We start from the raw sequence: 20,712 nt of genomic DNA on the forward strand, positions 1-20,712 counted from the left end.
TACTTCACTAAGAATACTAAAACTACCATTGCGCAATTGCACTTAATTTCCACACTGCTGTACACAGCTCCCATACTCACAAATGTAAAAATAATCTGAGCTAGCAAAACTTGAATCTTTTTATAACAAAATTGCCAGTTATGCTACAAACCGACTAGCTAGAGCTCACCATTGTACAGCACTCGGGCAACTCAACTGGCTAGAGCTCCCCAATCTCCTTCACTACGTCCAGTTATGTGCCCTATATATTCTACTTATATATTGAATTCTGTATGTTTCATTGTGGAGCTTTTCTCCCCAGGCCTTCACATGAAAAAGGATGTGAATCCAGTCAGACTTTCTCAGTAAACAAATGTTAAATAAAATAAATAAAATTGTATATATCCACATTTATCATTCAGACTCCAGTAGTGTATACTTGCTTTGTTTCTAATTTATAAAATTCGGTATCACAGAACGTACCAAGTAGAATTCCATTCAAATGTTTGGGAGTAACATTTTACTGCATTAGAGCTGTTAATCCTGACAGCATTCCCATAAGGAATAAGCAAGAGTTTTTGTTGGTACAGATCTTGAGAATTTTCATTTCATGCTCCATGGGTCTCCAAAAAGCACAGCTCAGGGCACAGAATGCAGTCATTGTAGCCAAGCTTCCCTTAGTTGTTGCAGATTGAGACTGCCCAGGATCTTGCCAGTAGGACATCTCACTGCTAAAAATTTGGGGATAGGACTCATGTTTACAGGCTACTGATATCTATTTCAGTTTTGTAATCCAGCAGCAATGAAGAACACGCACAGTGATGGAATCTGATATAATTCTGCATTCTGTAGAATCTAGCGCGCACGTGTGTGTTTCCGTCAATGTGTGCACAGATGTGTGCCTTCTCATATATTCTTGAATATCTAGTTAGTGTTTTCCTTACTAGTAGTTGACATCTAACTAGTTGACTATAATCTCCTTGATCCCTTTTCCTCAGTGTTAATTTCCTCAACTGTATCTCCTTTTGGTTGAATTGACTGCAACACTGGATTTTGTGTGGTTACTGTGTTTGCCTTGCAGGCTGTTTATCTTTTCTTCATGGCTGTAGGTTACATGATTGTGGGGTTTATACATTTGATTAAGGGGTTGTGAGGACAGATGTCCCACATCCATGCTTTATGAGTTGCATTCGACTTGTAAAAATGTGACTTTTTTTTTCCTTCCTCTGAGCTTCATCATTACCATCTCAGCCACCCTGTGCCTCGAATGCACTGAGTCTACCAGTCACTCCTTGCTCCATGCCAGACTTTTCCAGTATTGCTAAGGTCAGTCATGGATCCTTAGGCTACTGGGGGCTCAGCATGTAAAAACATCTGTCTGGGGGTTCAGTTATGTCCTACCCTGTTCCCATCCTCCAATGTGATAACACAATATAGCCTGAGTGGGTGTACAGTGTGAGTGAGTAGCATATCACCCACCTCCTCAGCAGCTCAGCCACAACCACGTTATACCCTTTGACCATTCCCCTCCAAACAATATCCCTGGCGTCCACCAAGAATAGTCGTAGGGATATGCCCACACACACCACCCATGTGGATTGACATCAGGAGGACTGCTTTATCCACACACAGAAGGCACAGTACATTTGTTTCCCCTGGTTTCCACTAGAGAAATCAATTTATGTGCATATGGCCCTGAGTATGCCCCAGCATGATGTGGACATTCTGTAAAAAGCACCACTTCTCTGCAACTTTTTTGTATTCTAGAAGTAGACAGAATGCTAGACAGTAGATGACAGAAAATTACAGTTGGGCATTATGGAATTCAAAGTGAATTAATTAGAGGCACCACAGTTTGTAAAGAACAACCATTAAATATTTTCTTCTTACATATGTGTTCTCTTGAGCAGAACAATTTTATAAACTGGAATCAATGTAAATATGCAAACAGTTTGGCAGCAGAATATGAAAATGCATTGTGGTTCACATGTGCATTTTTGTCCCTCTATAATCTGTACTTAATAGGAATATTTTAAACTATGTAACTAAGCAACAGTGGTAATTGTTGCTTACTTGAGCTTTTGTTATGCACTCTAAAACAGTCCAAATATGCATAATTAGGCATAATGTCTATAAATCATTATTGTACACATGTGGGTAGTTAAGTGGATTGAGAGAATAGTTCCCTGAATTGAGCATGTTCATTGAAAATAGAATGTGTTTTCTGCAGTTCTTAATACTATAAAATTATCATAACCCTTTACACCTTTTCCTAATAGCTAGTTGTGTTATTATGGTAAGCTTGATATGCATTTCAAACTGTGTTTAATTTATTATTTAAAGCTAGGGAATTAGAAAACAGGGAAACCTCATCTTCTAAGCTAAGGTGGGCTCACTCATGCAACCTGCTTTCAAGGAAATACACATTAATTTAGTTTATCCACTTGCCATGCAGTTCATTCCAGCAAGAGTAACCTATAATCAGCTTTTCACTCGGTGTGGGTGTGGGGGGTTGGGTTGGTTCTTGTGGCAAAATCCTTCTCTCTGTCCAAAAATGCTTTTAGTTACTATGGCAATATTTACTTGATTCTGTCAGGGTAATTTTTATCTTCGGGAGATAATTGTATAAAAAAAGACAGAACGATACAAGCTTATTTCGAGTGTCCTTACCAGAAAGTGTGTGTTATACCCATGAATCAGATAAGAATTCCTGCCTAGTACCCTTTACAATGAAAGATACATGCACTGTCTGCTTCCTTGTGTCCCTGCTGAGACCACTTAACACTGAATGCACTTTGTGGTATGTAGAAGCATTCTTTATGGAGTGCATTTATAGTGTTGCTGCTGATTTATTTTTTCTAATGCTAGCCTTGTCAACTTAGACATGAATAGATTATTTCAGCTCACAAACGCTGATACACTGCACCTTGTTCTGATACTTCTGTTTGAAGAAATAACACTAATGTGTTAGATGCCGTAGGCACTTTTTCAGTGTTCTATATATATATATATATATATATATATATATATATATATATATATATATATATATATATAGAGAGAGAGAGAGAGATTTATATATTTTATATATATATATATATATATATATATATATATATATATGTATATCTATACATATATATATATATATATATATATATATATATATATAAATATATATGTATATATTTATAGTAGGATATTTAAATGTACAGTGTAACATTTTGGGACACTAAGTTTTGAAAAATATTACAATCCATATGCTATATGTTATGCATTTACTTCGAAATCTGGTTTACCAGAACCGAGTAAGTAGTTGTGTTTCTTTTTTTGATTGCAGTTTGTAATATTAATGCACTCTTCTTAGATTTTTTTCCTGGAACATGCTCAGATTCTCATAAGTTTTCTGATATGGTTATATGTTTTTTTTCCTGTAGATGAAAGATTTTCAGAGTCAGCCCACGGTGTATCTCAGTCAGAACTGAAGGATGACTATTCTAATGAAAATGATTCTTGTGGTGTCTACCAAGATGTCTTGGAGGGCTCCATCTTTAAAGGGAAGAAAAGCCCGGAAGACTCAGATATTCAAACAGCAGCTGACAACAATTTCAGTGACAGTGGCATCCAGTCTGCAGAAGCAGATAGTGATGTTGATGATTGCCTTACACTTAACAGGACAGAAAGCAAAGATGATTCAGAAGCCAGTGAGCTGACATTCTCTTCATCAGGGGACTGTCAGACTGCATCTGTACCAGTAGACAAGAATTTGAACTTTTCCTCAAGTTTCTCCAAAGTTAGTGATGTAAAGCCACATGCCTTCATAACAGGGAACCATCACAGAACAATAGTGAGAGTACCACCATTTGACACACGAGTGATAGCAGATTGCACTGTACTAGAGACAGGTATTGACTCTGAAGCACATCTAAAGAACTCAAAACATTCTCGAGTCAGCACTGACAATGGGTGGGATGAACTGCATGAAAATGAAGACGAGGACACTGAGTGCTTGTCAGAAACCACAGAGGAGTCAGAAGATTTTGATCATGCTAAAGGAAGCTTGAGCCTTCTGGAGCAGGCTATAGCTTTTCATGCAGAGAAGGGACATATCTTTCACAGTACAAACCGAGAACTAGATAGGTTTCTGCTGGAGCACTTGGTTGGAGAAAGGAGACATGGCAAAGTTGTAGACATGGGAATCAGGCAAGCCTACAGCTGCAAAGGTGTGGACCAGTCATTTATGTTCCTCTAGGGTGATTTTTTTAGAAGCATCTACTCTGACAGCACTTACATAGTAGAGGCTAATTTATCTCATGATAATTTAGTCTCCATAGTTTATGGAAAAATGTTGGAAAACTGTCTTCCATCAAGGAGATGTTTACTTATGGTACATGTCAGTGATTTTTTTTTTGTGTACACAAGGCTACATAAGTTACACCAATTTACTACTCAATGGTAAGGAAGTTTGTGATGGTGGAAAGTCATACTGTATGTAAAATTACATATGCACCTAGAGTTGCACTAGGTACACAATACTTAGTTTGGATTACATACTTGTGCAACATTATGCATTTCCATAGCCAACTACAGTTGTTGTGGAGATAAAATATTGAGAATATTGTCGACTGGTTCATGAGAACAGGTGGGAATGTATGCCACATTTTTACATCTTTAATGTCTTTGGTTGGTTTAGATTTGTTAAGTTCAGGTATATTTAAAACACACATGAAAGAAATTAGCAAGTAAATTGAAACTAGACTGACCGACTGTTAAGTGAGTTCAAAAAGTAGCTCTTTCTGGTCGAAGAGCTCATATTCAACATGATTATATGTGGTAAGAAGGATTTATACTACAGGGACTAGCACTAATGAACAGATCAAAGTTTTCCAGACTGACCCAGCCTCATGCAGAGATACAGAGCCTGACTGTACCTTCAGCTGACCCATGTTCTAGTAGTGTCACAAACACTGGAGGAATTGGGAGAGGTTATAATGTCATTGAGCTGCTAATGTCAGCTTGCCCATTCTGGAAGGAGAGAGGTAGCTTGGTTGACTCCATTAATGACATCTACAGAACTGCAGCTGTATCACCTGCAACAAGGAGCCAGGCATGCCAACACTGCACAGAAGGTGAGCTGCTTATCTTGGAGGTCTGGCATGCATGGTAGCATGTATGTACCTCCGGAGAGCAGTTATCATGGTGCCCAAAAACTGCTGATGGGGTGGAAATACAATAATCCACAGAATCTTTAGGGTGGCCTGCTGTGTAACACCCAACTCTCACTGTCATCAGGGAATGACTGGGCCAGAGTGCTGTCATCCCAATGGAGGAATGAATGTCTCAATCAGATGTAGGAAGGGGTGCCACTGGCCTGATCATGTAGGAAAAAATTGCAGGCCACCAGTCCCCCTTTCCTATCCCATAATTCACATCTAAGCATCTCTCTCTCTTTCTCTCTCTGGTTCTTTCCTTCCACTGAGCTTGTCATGAAAGAAATGTCCCCAGTTTCATACCTTATATGTAGTAGTAGCATTCTGTAGTATTCTTTCTGATGGTGTATACTGTAAGAGGATAGGTTTGTGTCATTTCATTTTTACATTGTATCTTAGCTGCTATTCCAGCTTAACTTGCTCCCTTCATATATTTGTCCTACCTGGAGTTTTTCTCTTTCAGTTTGAAATTCAACTTGAATTTTAAAGCAGGATCAAGATCAAAATACTTATTTCACTATGAGTATATTTAGGTCTTCTTGACAGAAAGCAACAAAGAGCCTAGTATGTATATGCAGTGTGAAGTGAACTGTTTTTTTTTTCTCCTTGGTCTTGAGTACTTCAGAACTCTCCCTTGATGTCATAAAGTCATTAGGCCTGATCTTAAAAAATACCTACTGTGAGTTTCAATTTTTTTCTGAGATCTACTCCCTCTCTTGAGGTTTTAGTTAATCAAAACCCTTAGTTGCAGTGCACACAGGTTTATGCTTACGTTAGGGACTGTCAGTGTGTGTAGTACAATGTTCATCCTCCTGATGTCTAATGTTGTGCTTACAACCAAATAATATGCATTTGATTTACTGTTTTCCCTTGAATCCTAGTCAGAGTTCTGATGTAAGAAAAATGTATTGTACTTGCATCTGTGTAATTGCTACTAATGCACACAGCCTGTTAGGGGAGAACTGCATATGAATGCATGTTATTTACAAAGTAGATGATAAGAGGCACCAAAATGTAACATTGTTAAGGGAGAGCAAAGTCCGCTAATGAAACATCCTCTTCATCCTAAATGTCTGTCACTGTTTTCCTTACTGTTGTGTAATTGGTCTGCCCGTCAAGCCCCATTTGAGAAGAATTCCAAACAGTTGGCCCTCCCACAGAATGCGATCCCTCCAGCATCCTGTGTCAGAATGCTTGTATTCAGTTAAACATATTCCATTTCAGTTTCTTTATTTTTTATTTTTATTTATTTGTTTCCATTCCCTGGTTGACTGCCATGCCTCCCTTCTGCTTTCCTAGTTGTGCCATTCATTTACCAGAGGCAAGAACCCTGTGGCTTATGCTTTCCACCACAGAGCCACAAAGTTAGTGCTGGTAGTGTTACCATTGCCCATGTCAATGAATTCAGTGGTTTTCCTTTAAGGCCCTAACTGTTCCTTCTCTGCATATCCACAGTATCCCCCAGGGATGGCATGCAATGAGTGTGAGCATGGGTCATGTCTCCCACTACATAGAAAAACTTCCTCTCAATGGCTTCTCTTGAAAGTGAAGCAAGTCTGATGATCTCAATTTTCCATTGGAATTCTATATTGTCTGCACTTTGGACATGTGCTTCCCTCACCCTTCCTTCAGGGAGATGGGGCATATTCTTTTTCAGTCAAGCCACTGATCAAACCTAGGCTTGCCTTTTGACAGGGCGTCATCCTTTAGGCCAATGAAGCTGACACATTACAGTTTATTTTGCCAATCCAAAAAGTATAGCTGTGACCCTGATGCTGACTTCATCGTACACCTTGATTTAGTCCAGTCTCTGATGCAGTGATTTAACTTTTTTAATTAATTCTAACTGTCTGATACAGTACTACAGTGAAGATCAGTGCAGACCTCATGTCAGCCTGTAGGTTAAGCTGACAGCTGTATACACAATACATTTGTCAGGTTCCACTATTACAGTGTAATTCAGTCTCACATGAAGGCAACCAGGTTCTTTCAGTTAAAAGAAAATTCCATTCTCCAGGAAAATCAGCCTTACCCCAAAGTTATTTCTTTCCCTGTCATATCACCTAGATGTTGTTTAGTGTTCAAAAACTCTTCAGTACCTTTCACTTTGTTACCATTATTATTTGTGTCAGTGTCATAGATCATGTAGGTTCTGCATTATTTTCTATTCAGCTCTCGTGTTGATTCAGAAATTGATTTGTCTCAGTCTACATCATGTAGACTGGCTGTACAGACTCTGCAGTTTATAGTGCTGCTCACTGTAGACATTTTTACAAATCAAGACTGTCATCCTGAGATCATTAATGTGCTGTAAAACACATATCAACAGTTAAACCAAAACTCTTCCAAAGAGCTACATGTTAGAGAAATCAATATATGAAAAACAGGGATTAGTTATACTGCAGCATAACATAAATACAATGGCAAACCATTTCACTTTTGGCTAGTGAAATGCTGCTTTTGTCCACGTATATATGCAAAATTTATTATATTGTGAAAACTGCATGCAGCTGTCATTTGCCTGACAAGATCTTTAAAGTCATGACTGTCAGTCACTGATGAATGAGCAGAGATAACAATTTGCACATGTGGAAAGAGTTGCGGGGAATTGAGTTTTTTGTTTTTTATTAAATGTTGTAGCTCAGTACTGTTGTTCACCTCATTTGTAACATGGACACTTTTCTGAGGATTGAACCCAGGACGCCACACATTCTGTGCAGTTGTTACCACCACTGGACCAACAATGAGTTGTTGTGTATTTAGGTACCTTGCCTATCCCAAGGGCAGTTGTTTCACTTTTCAACTAGGAAACCACGATAAAAGTGATTTTAAACAGACATATCCAATGCACTACAAATCAGTAACCTAGTTATTGTATTAGCAAATGAAGATGAAATGAAGACACTGACTTTCATCTCGGGATTAGGCCCATACAAATACAAATTAGTGATGGGAAAATGGGGACAGTTTAATCTAGTCTGCCCATACATAACTAGCAGCATCTGTCAACTGCCTTGCCATCTCCTAACCACCAAATACACACGCATTGCTTCCCAGTACATTTGTCTTGCATTTATTTGTTATTTATTTATTAATCTGTTGAACAAGAATGTCTAACTGGGAAGTCCCATTTTCAGTGGAGTGCTAATGAGAAATGTTCAAATATAAAGCAATATGTGAATATATAGGATCTTGCAACATACACAATAACACAGAGAGAAATATCTAACACTATATGCTTATGAATAAACTACATAAGCTCTTTATCAACATTAAGCTAAACTAACATCATAATGAAATGACTTACCAAGATCTTTGGAAGTTTACAGTGACTGCATATTCTGTGGATTTGACCTATACATGGAATGTCTGATATGGAATCAGGAGATGTGTACAAAGTAATGTAACACTTAAGAGAAAAAAATGGAAATTAATAAAAAACAAGATGCATATTGTAGCTGTGGGGGGAACAACTGCATGCATTACACAGTAGACTGAGACACAGCACCATTTATACACAGTGTAAAACAGTTGTACATAATACTGAGTAAGCTACAGTATCAATATGAGAGGAATAAATTCAGCAGTGAAAGCTCAACCAGTTTAATTGCGTATGTCCCTTCAAAATAGATATGTATATTGAAAAACTCCTATGTCTTCTTAAAGTTTTCCACAAAATCACATAACTCACTCTAACATGTCTCCTCTCTCTCTCTCTGTCTATATATATATATATATATATATATATATATATATATATATATATATATATATATATATATATATATACATGTATATGTGTGTGTGTGTCTGTGTGTCTGTGTATAATATATATATATATATATATATATATCTGTATATATACGGGTCCACTTTGTAATTTCAAAAGCCCAAAATCTCTAGTTTCAAAATACCAATCCCAGAAACTTGAGATTTTGGAATCTTGAAATTACAAACTAAAAAAAAAAAAAACAGTAAAAACACTAAAAACTGTATTTGCGGGAGGTAAGCCCCCCTTCACCCCCCCCCCCCCGCAACTTAAATATACCATCTCCGAGATTGAGCTACAGTGGAGAGAATGGTAAGCATAACAGGAGCATTGCCATTCTCTTCACTGTAGCGCAATCTCGGAGATGACATATTTCAGTGGCAGGGGATGTGGGGGGTGCAGGGGAGCTTGCCCCCCCTGCAAAAACAGTGTTTTACTTAGTTTTTTTTTGTACTACTTTGTAGTTTCAAGATTCCAAAATCTCGATGTTTTGAATTTGATGTATCAAAATTCGAAAGTTTGGGTTTTTGAAATTACAAAGTGGACCCATATATATGCATATATTTATATATGTGTGTATACGTATCTCTCTATCTCTCTGTCTATATATATTATATATGTGTGTGTGTGTGTGTGTGTGTGTGTGTGTGTGTGTGTGTGTGTGTGTGTGTGTGTGTGTGTGTGTGTGTATACACACATATATGCAAATACACATTATATATATATATATATATATATATATATATATATATATATATATATATATATATATATATATATATATATATATATATATATACATACATACATACACATACACACACACACAAATATTGTTTGACCCAGTCTGTAGTCAGTGTACTTAATTTCCTATGCTGTCTGCACATCTTCTTTCACGAGGCTGTAGTCAGTGCAGTTAAGTTCCTACTGCTCTGCTGTCTGCACATCTCCATCATTTTATATTAGAGTCACCAACTTAGAGCCTTTGTTTATCTCCTTATGGACTCAGAAAATGTTCTTCCTGTTCTTCACTGAGAAGAGATTGAATTTGTTCTATCTCCATGTGCAGTTTAGTTTCCCATGCCTTTCTTTATCCTTGTTGCTTTCCTTTGAGTCTTCCTCTAAGACAGATAGGGATATAAAAAGTGTACACACTCCTGTTAAAATGCCAGGTTTTTGTGATATAAAAAAATGAGACCACAATCAATCATTTCAAAATTTTTCCCACCTTTAATGGGACCTTTAACTTGTATAATTCAGTTGAAAAACAAACATCTGTTAAGGGAAAAAATATAAAAAATAAAAAACATACAATATGCTGGTTGCATAAGTGTGGACACCCTTAAACTAATATAGACTGGTTCTGATTCTGGACTTTACAGCTACTGTGCTCAGATAAGAAACCCTTCCTCCCTCTGCCTTTTCTGTCTGTGCTTGAATAGTGTATTCTGCTGGTGTGACTGTTTTTTTTCTGATTAAAAATGTTTTAATGTGTCTGATTTTACTTTGGCTAGCACAGTAAGGCTTGCTCATTAAAATCTTTATTTGGAAGTTTTGACAGGAAAATTTGCTGATATTCTCTAAACATGCAGTTGATTTCTATGAGCCACTCGGGGAAACAAACAGTGGAGCAGCTCCTGCGCCTTTCCCTTATTGTGAGACTGTCTCTATCTTCATAGGTGAATACTAGGCTAACTGCCCTCAAGGGCCATTTTAAGCTTAGCCAATAACCCAAGGTGGAATTGAATCCTATACCTTTTGCCTCTGAGGGAAATATTTTAACCATTATGCCAAATGTCTCCTTACCGTTTTTTTCTTTGGGGGTTATGATTATTTGAGGTGATTGAGTAGGATTACAGCATTTTAAATGATTTCTTCTTTTAAATCATAATTTTGGTGCCATTTTGTACATTAAACATTTCTGACAGGAACTTTTTTTTTATCATTTTTTGATTTAGTTCTTGTGTAATATATTCTTTCAGGCTGTATACATTCATTTTGACTGAAACTATCCCTAATCCCCTTTTTATAATATTAATCGACTTTTCTGCATGTATTTTGTGCTTTGAATTGTGTTACTGAAAATACGGTCATTTTCTCAGTGCAGTGTTCAGAATAGTATCCCTATAAACATAGTCATGTTCTGTAGTCTTATCTTGCCTTCATTCTTACATATGGGTTCAGAGCCAATCCTCAGCTCCGACTCGGTCGATTACAAAGCTCAAAGTCTCTAAGTTGGCCCGTGGCAAGGTAGGTATCCCATAGTGCACTAGTAAGTATCCACAGCTATCGTTTGCCGCATCTACGAGTTCAGAAGTGCTCTCTTTCTTTGTGTGGCTAAGTTGGATATTTTGCTTATTCAGAAGTGTTATTGTGGTTCTTTTTAATTTTTATAGTTAGTTTATAATTAATAACTTAAAGTTGTTACTTAGTAGTAGTAGTTAATGTATTTTTCTAACTTTATTGCAAATTGTTGTTGCAAATTGTTGGCCATCATTTCTGAAGGCCTTGTTTTCTCACTGGTATCCCTTCTTTCTGTATGCTAGTTATTAATAACATTTTTCTTAGGCATAGGTCTATTTTTTAGTTAGGACCGATTCTAGCTTTATCTGTTGCTTGTTTGTTTGTTCTCGCCTTCTCTCCGTTTCAGGGTTAGGACCGTTTAAGTTAGAGGACCTAGTCCTCTATTGCCTTTCCTTGTGTGTTGTTTCCTCAGCAGGGCTAAGCCTGTTTAAGTTAGAGGACCTAGTCCTCTGTTGTTTTCCTTGTGTGCAGAGTTTTATTTGAGCAGGGCTAGGCCCGTTTAAGTTAGAGGACCTTGTCCTCTCTTCCTATCATCCTCTACATTTACTTTTTGTGATTGTATTTGTGACAAGATGCCTAAAGAATCTAAAGACTATAAACCTTCGGGTTTTAAAAAGTGTTTTAAATGTTCTCAAAAAATGTCCCTGACTGATGGACATAGTATCTGTGTTTATTGCCAGGGAGCCATACATCTTCAGGAGACATGTACCTTTTGCCACTCTTTTAGTTCTCGGGGTTCTCTAGGAAAGGAAGAACAAATTGATTTTGAAAGGTCTCCTTAAACCTTCCTTTGAGGAGGATTTAGCCAGCTCTTCATCGTCTCATTCCAGGTCTCCCTCTTCTAGAAAAGAAAAGGTCAAGTCGGTCAAAAGACAGTGTCCCACACCAACTGTTTTATCTGGACCTCCACAAAAGATTGCTAAACTGGACAAACCTTCTACCTCTTCGGCTCCTCTGCCTTCGGAGCCGGTTGAGGTTATCGACATTGACACTCCAGTTTCAGCCCCAACTTTTTTGGAGCCGATTACTGAACCTATACCTTGGAGCCAGTCTAGAGATTTATTATTGGTGTCCCCGACACTCAGATCTCCGATTTTATAGAGATCTCGATCACCTACCTTATCTTTCAGATCTTCCAAGAGTCTTTCTGTGGAGGATGTCGAGAGAGTGATGCTTAGACTCTTGAAGTCGTCGACGCTAACAAATTTGTTTCCGGCTCCAACTCAGTCGGTTCCGGAGACATCTAAGGCCATATTACCTGCTTCTCTTCCTCCTCAGAGCCACATCGGTCTATCGGAGCCAGAGCTATCGATGCCGTGGTTCCAGCACCCTTACTATCTGTCTCGGAGCCGAGTTCCACTCTGACACCTTCGGTGCCGTCCTTGGTGTCTAGGAGCTGAAGATCACCAGTCGGCCCCGATGAGGACGCTCGGACCCGAACTTCTTTGGTTCCGAGCCTACCTCTTGGTGCATCGGCTTGGCTGAGCTCAGAGCCTACATCTATCTCGGAGTCGATCGGTCTGGAGCTGAGGGCTACTTCCTCTTCCTTGGAACTGGTGGTGTCCTCAAAGCCGGAGAGATCTGCCTTCAAGATGATGAGCATGCTGTCAAGGTCTTCAGCTCTACACAAGGGTACCAATGCTCCTCCCCCTCAAGCTCCAACCTCTGTCTCAGCACTATCTTTCTCTCTTGACAGCAGAGACCCGCAGCCTCAGGAGCCCCCATTGGGTGATTCCCAGTCTCCCGAGACCTCCCCAGAATACCCATTCTGAGGAGCCTCCACAGAAGCGAACTTGCAAGAGGAAGCATGTAGACTCCCCTGATGAGTCCATCACCTCTGACACTGACCTCGAGGAGTCAGAAGGGTCCCCTAGGTCGTCCTCTGATCATATCTCTTTTGTAGATATCCTAGAGATCCTGAAACAGAGAGGTGGCTGGCCCACTGTCACCCCTTCTGATGAGGCGTCAGTGTAGCTGAAGGCTTTCGGGTCTCAACCTTCAGCCTCTTGCATGTCTCCACCTTTCGATGAGCTGTTAGATTTAGTCAATCGAAAGGTGTGGGAAACTCCTGATGCTGTTAAACCAGTCCCCAGAATGCCCAACAAATTTCTTTCAGCTCCCAAAGAGAAAGAGTTTTTGACCAAAGGTGTGCCTGTAGATGCCATGGTGGTGGCAGCAGCCACAAAGAAGGAACTAGTGGAGACTTCCTCATCTGTACATCCACCGAGCAAGGAGTCTCGAACGATGGACAGATATAAGAAGCATATCTTTTCTTCAGTGGCTTTTACACTCCGGTCACTGAATTACCTCACCCATTTTACTAGGCTTCAAAGAGATCTCCTAAAGGAGCTAGGAGATACTCTCCAACGTACTTTAACTGAAGGAATCCCTGAGAAGGTTACTGTTCAGTTGTCTACCTTAAACTCCATTGTTAACTCCTCCATGAGGCTGATATCTTACGCAGCAGATGGAGCGAGCAAGGCAGCGGGTTCAGGAGTTTCCCTTAGGAGGCACTCTGGATGCACTTATGTAACTTTGCAGAGCCCATCAAATCTACATTTACCAACACCCCCTTTGATGGTTCCTCTCTGTTTGGACCAATGGTAAAAGACACACTCACCATATGCGAGCAGGAAGGAAAAACTCTCTCTGCCATGGGAGTACATTTTTCCGTCCCTTTTAGACCATACCCTAAGGGTCAGAGAGGCAGAAAAATATGGTTTAAGAAATCTCAGAGATTTTTCCCGGACGAACAAGGTGATTCCTTTTCCAGAGGCAGAGGAGGAGGAAGTAATGGTAGATATTGCCCTAGAGGCGGGGGGGGGGTCCGCAAAGCCAGGGTGGCCACAATTCCTTTCATAGACGCCCCTATCAGTGCTCCTGAACTGGGGGCCGACTGCACTTCTCTGGAGCCAGTCAGGGGTTGCTTATCTTTGTACCCAGAAGCCTGGCACGACATCACACAAGATAAGTGGATACAAATAATAATTTCCAGAGGATACTCCATACCCTTCTCTTTTCCACCTCATCTAACCAAGAAAATCCCAGATGTTCCACTCAATCATAGGGATCAAGCAACTATAGAAGTCCAAAAGTCGCTTCAAAAGAGAGTCATCCATACCATCCTCGTAGACCACATAGGATTCTGAACTTACTCCACATTCTTTTTAGTGCCAAAACGAACAGGGGACTGGAGGCCCATTTTGGATTTCAGCAAGTTAAACGAATAAGTAAAAAGTCCAAGTTCTGAGTGGTAACACTGCAGTCTATACTCCCTCTGTTAGGGAAAGACAATTGGATGTGCTCCATAGACCTCTAAGATGCATACTACCACATAAAAATGGACAGAGCATCAAGGAGTCTTTTACGCTTCCAGCTGGGAGTCACTCATTACCAGTTTCATGCTCTGCCCTTTGGTCTCACCACAGCCCCCAGGGTGTTCACCAAATGCATGACGGTAGTAACGGCTCACTTGAGACATCTTGGATTCCAAGTGTTTCCCTACCTGGATGACTGGCTCCTGACTGCTACCATCAGGCACCTACTTCTTCAAGCCAGGGATTCAACCATCTGAGTCTGCTCTCAGCTAGGCATTACTGTAAATTGGGAAAAGTCTGCCTTGTCGCCCTCTCAATATGTGACTTTTATAGGCACAGAAATAGACACAGTCACAATGATGGCTCACCTTCCTTCAGACAGAATACAAAATCTAAGACAACAAATATACAGCCTGCTTCCCCAATACAAAGTCAAAGCGAAGACAGTGCTCAAACTTCTAGGAACCATGGCCTCTACCATAACTCTAGTTCCACAGCCAGACTACATATGAGAATTCTACAGTGGCCTCTCTTTTCCCCAGTGGTCTCCCCAGCCTCTGTCTCATCCCATTTTAATAACAGAATCTTGCAAAAAGGACCTTCATTGGCAGATCCAGTCCAATCAACTAGTGATAGGGAGACCATTCATTCCTCCCCAACCCGTTGCTACTGTGACCATAGATGCTCCCAGATAGGGTGGAAGGGGGGATTATCTAGGAAGGACAGTCCAAGGCACATGGCAGGAACATGAGGCTCACTTGCATATCAATGTTCTAGAGATGAGAGCAGTGCTACTAGCATTGCAAGCACTTCACGACTTTCTTCCTCTAGGCACAATAGCAATCCAATCAGACAATATGTCAGTGGTATGGTATATAAACAAACAAGGGGGAACCAGATCCTACCCCCTATGTTGAGAGGCTCTTCGTGTTTGGCAGTGGGCGATATCTTCCCAACCATTTCTAGTTGCAACACACATCCCAGGGAGAACCATTGTGATAGCCGACAAGCTCAGCAGGGCAATCTTGATGCCTCACAAGTGGTCTCTGAATCAGAAAATCGCGGAACAGATTTTCCGCAAATGGGGACAGCCTTGCTGCGATCTGTTTGCCACCCTAATGAATGCCAAATGCAGCAGCTACTTCACCCTTATCCCCTCCCCGGGGGAGACACCGAGAGACGCACTTGTCCACAATTGGCCCTCGGGACTTCTTTATGCTTTTCCTCCCTTTCCGCAAATATCGAACATGATCCAGAAAGCAAAGAATTTAGGAAGCAATGATTCTCATCACTCCTTACTGGCCTCATCAGATTTGGTTCCCCTTTCTCAGGCCTCATATTCTGGACGATCCATGGACTCTGGACCCAGTTCCATCCCTGCCTCCACACCCTCAACTTGACAGCGTGGCTGATCCACCTCCATCCCTAGTCAGGCTTCATGATTTTTCCCCTGCAGTTGCTCATATCTTGACGCCTTCTCACAAACCTTCTACAAGAAAATTGTATGCTAGCAAATGGAAGAAATTTTCTCTTTGGGTCTGAGCTAAAAACATAGATCCATACACAGCCTCCATTCCCTTAGTGTTAGAATTTCCAACCAAACTTTTTCATCAGGGATCACCATTTGCTACAATCAAGGTTCAATTAGCAGCTATCTCCAGTTTTCATTTGTGACAACATGAACCTAATCTTATGGCTCATAGATCGTGTAGATCATTTTTAAAAGGCACTATCCTGCTAAGACCTCCTTTTCAAGAACCTGTATCTCCTTGGGATTTAAATTTTGTTCTTTCAAAACTTACCTCACCACCTTTTGAACCTTCACATACTTGTGATTTAAAGTTCCTTTCATGGGAGACCATTTTTCTGATAGCCATTGCATCCACCAGAAGAGTGTCAGAACTGCAAGCACTCTCAGTCAAACCTCCTTACTTGATTTTTCATAGAGACAGAGTTTCCCATCACACAAATCCGTCCTTCATCCCCAAAGTTTGTTTTCAATCTAATTAGAATCAAACTATTGAACTGCCAGTCTTTTTTCCTAATCATTTAAACAAAGCATAATATAAGTTCCATCAACTTGATGTTTTTGTAGACATTTAAGGTTCTATCTACATAGAACCGAAGAGTTTAGGAGATCAGACCAATTGTTTATATCTTTTTCGGAGATGAGAAAAGGTATGCCAGTCTCAAAGATAACGTTATCAAACTGGATTTCAAATTGTATATCTTTTATTTACTCTTCTAATGGCAAAGAACCCCCGTTTAAAATTAAAGCTCATTCTACCAGATCTATATCCACATCTGCTGCTTTTCAAGCCAGAATTCCAATGGACAGTATATGTGCAACAGCAACTTGTGCTACCCCTCATACCTTTATTACTCATTACAAATTGGACTTGGCCTCCTGGGGCAGAGCCTCCTTTGGTTCTATGGTTTTTAGGAGTATATTCCCGTGAGCCACCTGAGTAAAAGGTGCTAGGGACGTGTCTCATATGTAAGAATGAAGGTGAAATAGGACTACAGAACATAAAGAAGTTATGTATTCACCATAATGTTCCACGTTTGTAGTTCATCTCGCCCTTCATTCTTACGAACCCACCCACCTACTCCCGTCCATGTATCCTTGGAGGATCTGGAGACAAGATAGTGTCTATCTTCCCTAGAGTTGGAGACCTTTCATCTTTGTTTTTCCTTGTGGAAATACCTTCTATTACTTTTATAGACAGCAGCAAACAAGATCTGGGGATTCTTACTACTGCACTATGGGATACCTACCTTGCCATGAGCCAACTTAGAGACTTCAAGCTTTGTAATCGGCCAAGTTGGAGCCGAGGATCGGCTCAGAACCCATATGTAAGAATGAAGGGTGAGATGGACTACAACCATGAAACGTTATGGTGAGTACATAACTTCTTTTTTAGATTGCTATTTAATGAGAGTATAGTGGAATTTATCCATTGTTTTAATGGGCTCCGAGTGTTTAACAAATGCCTTGCTCCGATAGTGGCTAATTTTTTAACTCTTGGCATTCACTTTTTTCCTTACTTGGACAACTTGCTGATATGTGCATAGTCTGTATCTAGGTCTTGACTTTACTGTATAAGGTCTTGACTTTACTGTTCCAGCTAGGGTTTAAGTTGAACCTTCGGAAGTTGTGCCTGACACCCTAACAAAGACTCACATTCCTTGCGTGCTTTATCCACTCTGACAATAGAATGGTCTTTCTTCCTGAAGACAAGCTCCTGTCTTACCAGATGGTGTTTCAGAAATTCTTCAGGAGGAGCTACTTCTTGGCAAGAGTATTCCTAATAATTCCAGGACTTATGGTGCTAATGATTCTCATGATACCACTGGCCCATCTCCACATGTGTAATATTCAGTGGCATGCCTAGAATTGTTGGACCCAGTACGTATATTCTGTGGAATATTCGTTACTGGTGCTGGCCTTTATCAGGTGAGAAGTTTCAGTGGTGGAGAACACATCTGGGTATCAATCCAGGGCTTCCCTTCTTCCCTCCTGTTCTGGCACAATCTGTCATTTCAGCTCCGTCAATAGAATGGTCTTTCTTCCTGAAGGCAAGCTCCTGTCTTACCAGATGGTGTTTCAGAAATTTTCCAACAGAAACTACTTCGTAGCAAGAGTATTCCTCATAATTCCAGGACTTATGGTGCTAATGTTTCTCATGATACCACTGGCCCATCTCAACAAGTGTAATATTCAGTGGCATGACTGGACCCAGCACCTACATTTTCTGAAATATCAGTTGCTGGTGTTGGCCTTCATCAGGTGAGAGATACAGTGGTGGAGAGCACATCTGAGTATCAATCCAGCACTTTCCTTTTTCCCTGCTGTTCTGGCACAATCTGTCCTGACTATCTTGGGTGCTTTATCAACTCCAACAATAGAATGGTCTTTCTTCCCGAAGACAAGCTCCTGTTTTACCTGATGTTTTACCTGATGGTGTTTCAGAAATTTTCCAGGAGGAACAACTTTTTGGCAAGAGTATTCCTAATAATTCCAGGACTTATGGTGCTAATGATTCTCATGATACCACTGGTCCATCTCCACATGTGTAATATTCAGTCACATGCCAGGAATTGTTAGACCCAGCACCTACATTCTCTGGAATATTGGTTACTGGTGCTGGCATTCATCAGGTGAGAGCTACAGTGGTGGAGAGCACATTTGAGTATCAGTCCAGGGCTTCCCTTCTTCTCAGAGTTGTATAAATTCAGTTGGGGAGCTGTGTCATTGGGAGTGCAAGTGCAGGTCACTTGGGGCCCCAACAATGCTTGGAAGCACATCAGTATCAAGAACATGAGTAGTGTTCCACACCTTGAAAGTCTTGCACCACCTATGGACTCTGCATTCTTGCCTGATAGTTTCTAACAACACCATAGTGATGTGGTACCTAAACAAATTCGAGGGTCCAAGTTCGTACCATCTGTGCCAGTTGACAGTGATGGCCTGGAAGCTGACTTTACAACATTCTCTAACTCTTTAGGCATCATACATCCTATCAGAACAAAACATTGTGGCAAACAGACTGACCTGATACTGAGCAGGACTGAATGAGTAGAAGTCCAAATGTGGGGTAACACCGTAAATATATATGTTTGCCTCCTTTCAAAACTGACAGCTGGAGAAATTCTGTTCCATACATAATTGCCTCTATGCTAGGTGGAGAGATGCATTCTTGTTCATTTGGATGGGAATGTCACTGTATACATTCTACCCTTTCCACTGATTTGTAGCGTACTCTGAAGATTCAGTAAGAAATGCCAAAGATCATTGTGGTGACCCCTTATTGGCCCAGTAAGTCTTGGTACTCCCTTTTACTGGCATTGGCCAAGGGCAATTACCACAGACTACCTCACACTCTAGATTTGTTCACACAGTCTCAGGGTGACTTACTCTGTTTAGGCACTTGTTTCATGAGGCTGTCCTGCAGGTATTAAAGTAGGTCAGAAAACCTCCTACTAGAAAATCTGATGTTCGCAAATGGATGAGGTTTTCTAAGTGGTGCCTAAATGGGAACAGAGAGTCCTTCAAGGTTAACATCCCTCTGCTCTTGAAATATTTGTGTGAGCTGCTAAAGGTTGGCTTATCATATGTGCCCATTAAGGCACATTTAGTAGCCATCTCTGCTTGTCTGCCTATTGATCTCCCTCAGTGTCAGTGTTACATCAGTGTCAGTGACACAACAGGTAGCACACTCACCTTTGCTGCAGAAGGTGGTGGGTTCTATTCCCACACTAGATAGGTAGAGTGCTGATGCTGCAGTGCAGCATAAGGGGTTGCTAAACTCCTGAGTGTGCTGTCCTTTGGATAAGATATTATCTTGAGAGGGTCATCATAATAGTTATGGTCTTCGCTCCACAGGTACAGAGTTTGATTTTTAAGGGTGGGCGCATTTGGCATAATTGTTAACATGTTCACCTCATAGACACATAGAACAGGGGTTGATTCTGACCTCAGCTTATTGGCTAGGCTTCATATGGCCTTTTAGGGTAGTTAGCCTAGTGTTCACCTATGAGCTATGAACTGTGAACTCTTTCTTCTTCTCTTTTAGTGAAACGGTTCATGAAAAGAGTATTGCATATCAGACCTCCCTTGCATTAAATTCCTCCTTCATGGGATCTCAGTTATGTTTGGAGAAGTTGACCTTGCCACCTTTTGAACTTGGAAAACTTTTTTGGTTATTGCTCTGATGTCTGCAAGACAAGTCTCTGAGCTGCAAGTTCTCATGGTGGGACAACCTTACCTGATTTTCCACAGGGTTAGGGTTGTATCATGCACTAATCCCTCTTTCATGCCTAAAGTGGTCTCAGAATTCACCCTTAATCAGTCCGTTAACCTTCCTGTGTTCTTCCCAGAACCTATGAATAAAGGAGAGAGGATGCTTCATACCTTGGATGTGCCTCCGCAGCTCAAGTACTACTCTAACAGAACAAAATCCTTCAGGAAGGCTGAAAGACTTTTTATTTCCTACATAGGGACAAAGAAGGTTAAACCTCTCTGTAAGCAAACTATTGTATTTTGGTTGTCCTGAGCTATTGTTGCAACTACTATGGCAAGGTGAATCCAGGCAAGGCAAAGGCCTTTTCCTCTTCATCGACTTATTGGAAA

General features: G+C 40.4%; 1 protein-coding gene across 1 annotated transcript in view; it reads left to right on the forward strand.

The window, feature by feature from the left end:
* Positions 1-20,712, forward strand: part of ST18 (ST18 C2H2C-type zinc finger transcription factor) — an 825,897-nt gene that overhangs the window by 82,373 nt on the left and 722,812 nt on the right. The window contains exon 3 of the mRNA XM_044060418.1: positions 3,417-4,202. Within this exon, the coding sequence (XP_043916353.1) occupies positions 3,417-4,202 (786 nt within the window). The remainder of the gene's footprint in view (positions 1-3,416; positions 4,203-20,712) is intronic.

Source organism: Protopterus annectens, chromosome 2.part0, assembly GCF_019279795.1.
Source record: "Protopterus annectens isolate FY-2018-M chromosome 2.part0, PAN1.0, whole genome shotgun sequence".
Lineage (NCBI taxonomy): Eukaryota > Metazoa > Chordata > Ceratodontiformes > Protopteridae > Protopterus > Protopterus annectens.